Genomic DNA, 11761 nt, shown 5'->3' with positions numbered 1-11761 from the left:
TTTTTGGCATTCATTTTCTCTGGTTTTTGGGTTTGGACCAGTTGAGATATGTTTCATTTTCTCTGGCATGATATGTAGCATTTTCTCTAATATTTGGGTTTAACCCTAGCTGCGATCCTTGGAAAACTACTTTTCTCTATACTACCAATAAGCTATTTTGAATAAGTTGCACCAAACAGTTTTACCATACAGGGGCAAGAATATCATTTATATAACTATAACTACTAATAAGCTATTTTGAATAAGCTGCTCTAAACAACAAACCAGATTATTCTGATAATCTGCAGATTATCAGATTATCAGAATAATCTGCTTATCAGCAGATTATAAATAATCAACAGCTGCCCCAAACAGACTCTGAAAGTTCCTCACGCATGGAAGAACACATAATACAGGCTCACCCAACTAGGCTTAAGAGCCTGCACTTATCCATGATCAAATCTAGTTTTCCTGAGATTGATTAACGTTAAACAAGCAAAACAACTAATTCACAACCAACCGAATCAACATATCAACAATATTCTTCAACTGAAGCATCAATACATTTCATGTATTTCCAAAACTAATGAAAAAAATTGCCTCTAAATTTATTCAGAATGTCTATGCAATAGAACAACATGTGATGAAAAAAAAAAAAAGAATTTTTTTCAGGGCAGGGGGTGGGGAAAATTCTTAGGAGATGAGGAAGAGGGTTTTAAGATATAAAAGCCAAAATCAAATTTAGTGTGCCCCACCAAATAATAATTGGTTTCTTTACCAAGAAATGAATGATGCTATTGAATAATATCAGAAAGAACATGAAACAACATTTACAGCTCCGAAAAGAAACTCTTCTGAAACTCCCAGAGTTATGGCTGCACTTGTGTTATCCCTTTCCACAAACCAAGAAGTATCACTGAAGAAACCAATGCGGCAAATTACTTCCTCGCCTTGTTAAGGAAGATACAGCCTCTGATCTGTGATAGAAATCCTTCGTGCACTCAAAAATGGCAGCTCAAAAAAAAATAAAATAAAATAATAAAAAAAAATTAAGTTGTGGGACCTGAAATTTTACACTCAGATACTACAGGTTTACATTACAACCATTCATGAAGCGGTCACCCTGCTTAAGATATTTCTTCCAGTGTCTTTTATAAGTTGTTATACCGAGTTCAAGCCATGGTTTCATATTTCCATTGTAGTGTAGCGTGGCTGCAGATCTCACATCAGCAGCACTGATTCGATAATTGTAACCAAGCCCAGATAGAGTCCATGAACTGTCCAGTGGGTGAACCCGATTTTGAAATGCCAATAAGCTTGCAGGAAGAGCTGAAGCTCCCCACGATGCTTCACTCCTGCTTTTCACCTGCCAATAAGAAGCAACAGAAAAGTTACGCATTATTTATTTGTTAAGGAAGAGCTTTTTCTACAAGTTTATTTCCAGTATGATTGTTGGAAGGAGATTCCAGTGATACAGATTTGACGACTAAAGTATAGGATAACTGGTGTTTGTAGAAAAGTTCATTGAACTTCAAGAATCTAATGTTTTGTGTTGCATACCTGGATAACAAATATCCCGACATAATTCACCTAAAGCGTCTTACTTTAAACTCCATGATTTTCAAACTCAAAAAAAATGTGAAGTTTGGTGAAACATTAGATGAGTTATTCTTTTTTCATTTGTAAAGGCATGGGATTTGAATGAAATATAAGACTGGGAAATATTACATGACCACCTCCACCCTACACCGGAATCACCCCACAAAATTTTCAAATTTGAATGAAATATAAGAGGACGGGGCAATATTACATGACCTTTTCCACCCTACACCGGAATCACCCCACAAAATTTTCATAAGAACAGAGTTTCACCTCTTCACAACCCCTTACAATTGAGGACAAAAATTAGTGTTACTATTTCAAACACTTTTCACCATTCTTCATGGAGAGGCAACCTATTAATGAGTGGCTTCTCTATTTGGTTCCTGTATTTTGTATGTACTGGAAAAATAATTAAGTGTCAATATAGCCTCCTGACTTTTTACACTAGGCCATTTTAGTCCCAAAACCTATAACATTGTTAAATTAGTCCTCATATAATTTAAAATGGAGTTGAAATAGTTCTCCATGGGGACTATTTAAGCTCACAAGAAAAGAGTCTGGGGCCACCACAATACCATAAAAAATCCGCACCTACCCTCTACACACACTGAATTGGCACTTTTAAAGGTTCTGGGGGACTAAAATAACTCCACGTAAACAGTCAAAGGACTATTTTGACACTTTACAAAAAATAATATATAGTACAGTAGGAGGAAACCCGCTTTTTAAAGATCGGTTAGTTCAAGAATGGAGAAGCAGAAGACAAATAATAAGCCTCCAAAGTAATGAAAAAAACCACCGTCAAGACTACTAAAGTTTCATCATGCAAGCTGCCTTGTTAGCCAATCGATCAGGATTCAGTTAAACACAACACCAACAAACTGTCTCAAGTTTTCATTGGTGATATCTAACGCGGTCATGCAAATTAGAAAGAAAATGAATATCAGAAAACAGTACTGCTTCCATGTTTCCTAAGATTAAAGATTGAAAAAAATTATTAAAAATCAAAAGTATGCAATGAAACACTTTTCAGATGAAATAGGTGAAATATCGCTTCTAAAGTTTTACCTTTGACATGACCTTATTGTAGATACCAGCAATGTTATGCTCTTTCCACTTTTCCAGATCTACCACATTCAATCCAGACATCCAGACACAGGAATCAGGATCATAGCTCCTTGTGGGCAAGTAAGATTTTAGCTGATACAATGTCACTCCACAGGACTCTACTGCACCAACAACTTTTCCTCCCATATCCATGTTCCACAAGGAAGAAAGGTCCTGCTATCATCATCCAAAACCACCACCTTCTTCAGATTCTTGAAAATTTCAGGAAGAAGAAAGTGAGAGTGTCCAAAAACCGACAGGTACTCAGTTTTCATCTGTTCAGTTGAGGATTTATTCTTGTTTTGCATGGTAATCCGGAACTCCTGGGAGAGAGATAGTTGAGGAAAAGCTAAACCATGCAGGTGAACCTTTTTATCAATATTTATAATATGAATAAATGCTTCCTTGAAAGAATATCTTGTAAACCAATATTTCATGGCATAGTAGTTCTGCTTATCAGTTATCAAATGGAAAACCATATTTTCTGTTTCCTGCAAAACACGGCAAAAGCCCATCAACATCAAATATATAAGGATTTAAATAGAGGGAAGTGCCAAAATAGTCTCATGATTAATCCCAGAGTTTAAACAATGCAAAATTAGTCCCCAATTTTTTTAATAAGGGCTAAAATAATTCTATAATTCTCGAAGGAATTCTTTCTACCGATATTAAAAGACTCACTATTAAAACACTTGTATAAATTCTGGGATTAAAATGGCCCCTGAAAAATGTTAGGGGATGATTTTGACACTTTTCTCAATTTAAATGTGAATTAAGAAAAATAGATCAGAAAAAAGTTACCTTCGAATTCATCACCGTTGAATTGACAGTAACTGATGCTGCAAGGACATTCCTAGTGAAAATCACATAATGTCTAAAGCTTGGGTTTCTTACTTTTGGAGCAAGTAATCCTCTATCTCTTGAAGAAGAACTGAACCATTCCACAGTCAATCTCATAAACAAGCAATGCAGACTTTTGGGCATAGTCTGCACACCAAGATTATAGAGAAATGCACTCTGCTTCATATGGAAATGAGCTTCATGCTCAGCCAGATCAAGAATCTGCCTTAGCTTTCTGTCAACATTACTGCAATTGATAGAGCATCGTTTGGATTTGGCAATTGTTTCATCCATTTTCTGGATCTTCTTTATGACACTGTTAACAAAAAAAGATGGTGTCAAGATTCCCCAAGAAGTTTATGAAGTTAAAAATGAAACTCCGGAAAAAACGCTTCTTGTAGGCTCTGAAAGGTGCTCATAAACTCATTATGCGATTCAATTCTTTTTGCACCTTTGGAGCCTCGATAAACAATTAAAAAATAAACTCAACAACATGAAGTTTCAAAGGCTAAGGTGCCAGAGATTTTTCCTAGGAACCTAATAAAGTTAATCAAGATTTATTTGAATAATGGGGCCCGAGCTTTAACAAAGGAACAAACTCTCATGGTTAATTGCATCTTGATGCCTGGAACACTCTCAAATAAGTATATCACTGAGTTCTAGATTGGTGATTAGAGGTCATGTTTATGTATAAGATTTGGGGCCGGATGGATGGTCAACTAGATCAAGATGTCATTGTTAATTCATCCAACTTCAACTTGGTGGACCCAAATCACCAATAATGGAGATTCATAAAGCCCAATTTCATGGAAATTTGATTACCATCCATGGGTTGTCCTAGATCAGATATTTTTGAGTAGATAGGGGTGGCAATATGTCAAAAAGATACATCACTTCAAAGTAAAGCTCAAATTTTATCTTGGATAGAAAAAAGTGTGATTAGTACAGCTGACCATGGTTCAGAGTTTCAAGGATCTGATCATCGAAGGCTCAGAGTTTTAGACTCAAATAGTATATACTAAAATTGGCTATGAGGCATAACACATTGTCGAGTGTATTCAGAGCTATAAATATGTAACTATTTCTAAGTGATATTGGCATAACCACTTTGGTTATCCGAGATGAGGTTAGGCTAACCAAAGGGGAATGCAAATCAAGGCACACAAGGTTAACACTCAAGGTTTGATTATTGAGTGGCCATCCCATTATTAATGAGGGTAGCATCCACATAATTGATGCAAGATTACTTTTATTAAAAAAAAAAAATTAATTGAACTGGCTACTGGTTCAATTGAACCGATGCGAGTTATCTCCATTAATATTACACAAAAGAGGAGAGGGTTTCAAGAAAAAAATAAAATAGCACAGGCATCTCAATCCCGAGCAAGAGAAGCACGTGTTAATTTGTGAAAGATGAGCAAACACATAGAAATAGTATGAAGTTGGCGATCAAGTAGATATGCATAAGCAAGGTAAGAATGAGAAGCTATAAAATAATGAACGGGAAAAGTAGAATAAACACGAAGTCAAATGCGAGTACAAGCAGGCAAGATAGAGCTAAAAATAAAGAAGAATCAAGGAGAGCTTATGAGTGGAATGTAAGGGTTTTATCTTTAAATTTAGAGCTACTTATTTACAATTAAGTTTATTAAATATAACTATTAGATTTAGAAAATCATGTCAAAAATTGAAAAAGCATGTACGAATCAAGAGGTTGAAGGATTGTTGACATCGCAAAGGAAGAAAGAGGATTTGAGGTAAATATTTAAATCTCGTATTTTGCGATTTAAAGTGAGACCAAAATATCAACTTTTTTAAGCTAAAAAACATAAATGCAATTACTATTCGTTAAATTAAATTTACATAGGATTTTGGTATTATTATTTGATAAAATAGGAAAGACAATTATTTGATAAAAAAGATATATCAAAATGCATTTATACAATAATTAAATGATTTCTCAAATATAATAATTGATGTATATATATTTAGTGAAGGCAATAAAATATAGTTAAATTTTAAGTTCTTCATTTATCAAACCTAGAAATTTATATTCAGACTGTACTCATTAACTGGTTCTTTTATAAATAATTGATTTAGAGTAAAGAAGAGGAATAAGCAATATAAGAAAATGGTGGTTTTGCCAATTGACAAGTGTGAACTAGGAAAGAAGAGTCAACTAAGACTACCTTGAAGAAAAACATGAAGTGGTAAAGGCAAATCTCCAACCATTAACGTGAGTGATAACATTTTCTATTTTATGATAATTTGGGGTTTCTTATTTTCATCTTAAAATAACATGTTCTAAGCACATTGAAAATTGTTAATTTTTTTTAATATATGAATAAAATAGACACTGCCGTTGCCGGTCCCAAGCCCGGATGAGAACATAATTATATATGCTGTAATGAATTAAGATAAATGCATTTTAAATCATGCTTTCATGAATTTAAGTTATACACATAACCTACTATGAATGAAAAGGTTATTGAAGCACAAAACCTACTATGAATGAAAAGGTTATTGAAGCACAATGAATGTACACATTCATCTAAGAAGTCAACTCCTGATGATACTAGCTAGAGAAACTATTTTAAGCAGTGTAAAATGAAAAAAATAAATAAATAAATAAAATGAACATACCTTACAAGTACAATATTTGACAATGCTCTTGAGATTATTTCCTTAATATATATATATATATATATATGCAAATATTAAAAATTTCTAATAAAGTGAAAATATAGTTGTTCACTCATTTTGAACTACATGCATGTTAGATCATATTTATAGAAATTATTGTATAATAGAACAGTAATTATCTACTGAATTATAATATAACTTAACAAGTTGTTTAATTTTTCTTATAAAAAAAGCTCTTATAAATCAAATTACTTGCAGAAGACACTATATACAAAATAATAGGCGCCATTGAATATAGGTACCAAAAAAATAGTTGTATAATATTTTAAAATTCTTCACTAAAATTGTTGTATCAAACCTAATTTATCTATGTGATTTGGATAGAAACAAAAATATTGATGTTAATGCTCTTAATAATTTGAAAGATGTGCTTAAATTGTTTTAATTGTTAGAACAATGTCTTTAATATCTATTTCCATCTTAGTAACTCAAAATTTTCGAACATATGGGGTTATAGCAACCGAGGATGTATGTGAGGTGAGGCTTATGAGGTTATGGCCTAGTCTATGAACGTTGATGGCACTTATGGTTTATAACCCAACCCATATGCAATGGAATTTGTATTCCCTTTAGACATAGAATATCAAGGAAGGTATCAAGCTAAATCTCTGAAGTTTTGAATCGACTCTATGAATAGGTAGGTCTTATAAGCTATAGGTCAGGAGAGGGATCAATAATAGGAATTAAGAGGGATCAATAATAGGTATTACAACCTCATTTATATGCAAGGTGTCCTCGATTGCAACTTTCATAAATGACCTTAAGTGCATTTTACAGATATTAAACAAAATAACTTGGTGAATTTCGCATCACTAGGTCATAAAATATCATATATAAGTTATTGTGTCGTATGCGCCACTATAGACTTCAGTAGCTCCCCTGGGGGTCGAAATTATATATTCTCTTACTACTATGTGACGCGAGAATGCCAATCACAGGTCGGACGCGACGTAGAGGGAGTTGCGGGCTTCTCCCGCGGTGTCCTTCATCTGGATCAAACTGGTCTAGACCCGGAAGATCAATCAACGCACCCACAAGAGATTGGTGCCTCCTTTCCATAAGGGGATCTAATCCTATTTTTTTAGGGCTTATATATGTTATTCATGTTTTTAAGTTTTCAATTTTTTGTGATTTCCGTAAGAACAGTCGTCAGCGTTCAGGTCTTCACTTCTAGGGTTGTATCTGACAACGAGTAGTGCTCTAGATGTATCTAGTCCAAGGTGGTTATTATCCTTGAACTTTCCACTACCCCTTAACATTCACTCCGCCGTGGTCATCAACATATTCGCTACTACCACCCGAAACATAATCTCCTCGTTGTTTTCCCGCAGATAGCTCCCTCCCACCTTGCTAACCCCTCTCCTGCCACCTATCCACTATTCCAGCCTGAGTAAATCCCTTCCCCCGAACCCTAGCTGCTGCCCCAACCTTCACGAAGCAAATCCCTACCACCTAATCGTTGTCCCAACCTCCCGAAATCCCTTCCCCTTGCCAAACTAGCTCCTTGCCACCTAATCGTTGTCCCAACCATGTACAACTTCCACATCACAGTCCACAATCCCCAACCTTCTTCCAGTCGCCGACCAGCACTCCCCTTTCTCTTACTGGTCGCCCCCACAACCAATTCTCAACCTATTTCACCGGTCACAAATCTTGGGATACGCTTGTTGTTGTATTTTACTTTTAAGAATGTTTGAGTAAACCTATTTGCTTTGAGTAATAATATTTTCTTTGCACTCCCCTTTCTCTTACTGGTCGCCCCCACGACCAATTCTCAACCTATTTCACCGGTCACAACTCTTGGGATACGCTTGTTGTTGTATTTCACTTTTAAGAATGTTTGAGTAAACATATTTGCTTTGAGTAATAATATTTTCTTTCCCTCTCCGGAATCAATGGGTATCAAAGCTAGTCAAACCGTAGTGCTATCCTAGGGTCTCGAGCCTACCTACACATCTTCACTCCAAAAATTTTCTTTCATATCCTCAAATACACTCTTCCGCTCTCACATACCCAAACCCTAACCATGCCACCAAGGAAAAACATGACGGAACCTACACGGGAAGAGATACAACGAGAGATCCGTCGACAGGCTTGCGAATATTGATGATGAGACCCACGGGAAAATTACCTTCGATCGTGATATAGAAAGCCAAAAAGAAGAAAGAGATCAGAATTTGAACCCCTTTCATAGGGAGGACTTCAGTCACGAGAAGAACATACGACGAAACTTTGGAATTAATATCAGAGAAGACCGAGAGAGAAGGCAACATATGGAGCATATAGAGATTTTGGATTAAAAATGAATTTATCAGAGTTCGATGGAGAAATGAATCCAGATAATTTCATTGAATGGTTATAGTCGGGTGAGAGAATCTTCAAGTACAAAGAAATACCTGAAGACAAAAGAGTGAAGTTCACGGTTATCAAATTGAAAAAGAGCACTTATGATGGGAAAAATTGCAGATCCAAAGAAAGAGAAAAGGAAATGACAAGATGACTAGATGGGAGAAGATGAGGAAGAACATGCAAAAAAAAGAAACTTACATCCTCACTACCATCAGGATATATTTTTGAGGCTCGTCACCTACAATAGAGAGACTTATCAGTGGAGACGTTCAAGGGACAATTTGACTTTCAGATGAAATGTGAACTGGTTAAGCTGGCGGAACATATGGTAGCTCGATATTTGAGAGTCCTGAAGCCAGCTATAAGTAATATTGTGCAACTACAGCCCTATTGGTCACTAAAAGATGTCCAGACCTTAGCACTAAGGGTAGAGATACAACAGAAACAAAGTGGGCAACCACCAGCATTCAAACAACCACTCACAATTGGAGACGTCAACAGGAGCACGCCTTAGAGAGTTTAGTAGGCTGGTCAAGATAAAGACTAAGCAACTTAGGGTGAGAAGAAGCCTGGGAAGAGTAGCACGCCTACTACAGTCTCAACCAGAAATGTTTCAGATGCCTTGAAGTTTGGCACATCGCATCTAATTGCCCAATGAGCTGGGTTGTGTCCTTTACCAAGCAGGGTGTAGTGGAGGACGCTAGCGATGAGGAAGCATCTAAAGAAAAGGGTGAGGAGAGATCCCATCATATGGGGGTGAAATGTTTGTAATTCGACAAGTCCTTTAAACTGCAGCGTCAAAGGAGTTACAGTGGCTTCACTACAATATAATCTACCCTCGTTGCACCATGAAGATAAAGGTATGCAGCACTATCATCGATGACTTCCACACTGAAGGTGGAAAGTTGAGCACACGACTCAGAGACATCCGAAAAATATTCCCTAACTTGGTTGAAAAGAGAAAACAAAATCAACATTGACAAGGGGGTCTCTTGGAGTTTTCAATTGTGAAGCAGGATCAGTTTGGTGTGATAAGGTGCCCATGAATATCTGTTATCTTTTATCGAGGAGATGGTGATAGTATGATTGCAAGACTCATCATGATTGGCACAAAAACACAAATTTATTCACCAAAGATGGCAAACCCATAACCCTTCTACCTTCTGCAGAGTCGGAGAGTAAATGTTCCATTTCCAATAGAGAAGCATTGGGAGAACCAAACTTGGGGATGATAGAGGACCAAGAGAGAGAAAAATTGGTTGCAGACACAGGACAGCCAATATAGAGTTTCAAGACATCATGTTCGCTAGCTTACCACCCTGTCCACCACCATTCAAAGAAATTTAGACTATCCTCACCTCAAATTAGGTTGGTACCACCATTCAGATGGATTTAGACTATCCTCACCTCAAAACAGGTTGGACCAACTTTGGTTTGTTTTTGGAGAACATAATAGAGCACAAAATCCCGGTTCAGCTCAGTAGGGTACTCCCAGATAGGTGGATCGATACAGATGTTTGCTCGCAAGTGGGGAAAACTATTCAGGTGTTTTGGGAGACTGTGCGGTCGCCAGTAGGATCCAGGTTCTTCTCGGACCGCAATCTAAGACCCCTCAACCTTGGGAGATTACAACAGTTCCACTACATTCAATGTGCAAGTAGAAGCTTCGAAGAATGAGGTCGAAGATCCCCTTAAAATCGGGAGACTGACACGGGCACACGTCAATAACACCGCAAGCGCTACGTAGAGTGAGTTGCAAGCTTCACTTGCAGTGTCCCTTGTCTGAACTAAACTGATCAAAGCCTCCTTCCATAGGGGATCCAATCCTAATTATTTAGGGCTTATATATGTGATTCATGTTTCTAAGCTTTCAGTTATTTTTGTGCTTTCTGTCATGATAGTTGTCGGCATCTAGTTCTTCCCTTCTAGGGATGAATGGTGCTCCGGTTGTATCTCATCCGAGGTGGTGATTATCATTGACTTTTCCACTCCTCCATAACCTTCCCTCCACCGCCACCATCACCACATTTGCACAACCACAAGAAATAACCTCCACATTGTTTTCCTGCAGTCGCCTACCACCCAGCTCCTTCTCACATTGCTGTCATCCCCCACCGCAGCATTCCAACACCCCAACCAACCCTTCTCCTGCCACCTATCCACAGGTCAAGCCTCACGGAATCCCTTCCCCAACACCCAAGCTGCAACCCCAACCTTCGTGAATAAGTTCCCTACCACCTAACTGTTGTCCCAACCTCCCGAAATCCCTTTCCCAGAATCAGAACTTTTGTTCCAACCTTGCCAAACCAGTTCAGTCGCCAGTAGGATCCAAGTTCGTCTCGGGCCGCAGACTAAGAACTCTCAACGTTGGGAGATAACAGGAGTTCCACTACTTTCAATGTGCAGACAGAAGCTTCGAAGAATGAGGTCTAAAATCCCCAAAATCCAGGTGATTGCCACTGACACACACATTTAACGCCGCAGGCGCTGCGTAGAGGGAGTCACGAGCTTCTCCTGCAGTGTCCCTTGTCTGAACCAAATCAACCATCGCCTCCTTTTATAGGGGGATCCAATCCTAATTATCTAGGACTTATATATGTGATTCATGTTTCTAAGTTTTCTGTTATTTTTGTGTTTTCTGTCACAATAGTTGTTCACGTCCAGGTTTTCCCTTCTAGGGACGAATGGTGCTCCAGTTTTATCTCGTCTGAGGTGATGATTATCCTTGATTTTTCCACTCCTCCATAGCCTTCCCTCCACCGCCACCATCACCGCATTCGCAACAACCACCCAAAAAATAACCTCTTCATTGTTTTCCAGCAGCCGCCTACCACCTAGCTCCTTCTCACATTGCTACCATCCCCACTGCCGCCTTCCAACACCCCAACCAACCCTTCTCCTGCCACCTATCCGTTGGTCAAGCCTCACGTAATCCCTTCCACCACACCCTATCTACTGCTCCAGTCTTCCTGAACCAATTCCCTACCACCTAATTGGTATCCCAACCTCCCGAAATCCCTTCCCTTGCATCAAAACTTTTGTTCAAGCCTTGCCGAACGAGTTCTTTACCACATAATCGCTGCCCCGACCACATGACCTCCACACAGCAATCCACAACCCCCAATTTTCTTTTTGTTGTCGACCAACACTCCCCTTCCAGGTCGTACACACAACCAACTCC

The 11761-nt window shown here is 37.9% G+C and overlaps 1 protein-coding gene across 1 annotated transcript; it reads right to left on the bottom strand.

The window, feature by feature from the left end:
* Positions 1–1018: 1018 nt before the first annotated feature.
* Positions 1019–11128, bottom strand: LOC110022418 (probable galacturonosyltransferase 7). The gene is given in 5 exon segments (XM_020721347.1): positions 1019–1345; positions 2650–2867; positions 2870–3179; positions 3490–3844; positions 10989–11128. Coding segments are annotated over 5 exon segments (1305 nt in total). The 3' UTR covers positions 1019–1063.
* Between the last annotated feature and the right edge of the window lie 633 nt (positions 11129–11761).

The sequence above is a fragment of the Phalaenopsis equestris genome, unplaced genomic scaffold, assembly GCF_001263595.1.
Source record: "Phalaenopsis equestris unplaced genomic scaffold, ASM126359v1 Scaffold000189, whole genome shotgun sequence".
Classification (NCBI taxonomy): Eukaryota; Viridiplantae; Streptophyta; class Magnoliopsida; order Asparagales; family Orchidaceae; genus Phalaenopsis; species Phalaenopsis equestris.
Note: the sequence above shows the minus strand (reverse complement) of the source record. Positions and strands in the feature narration are given on the sequence as shown.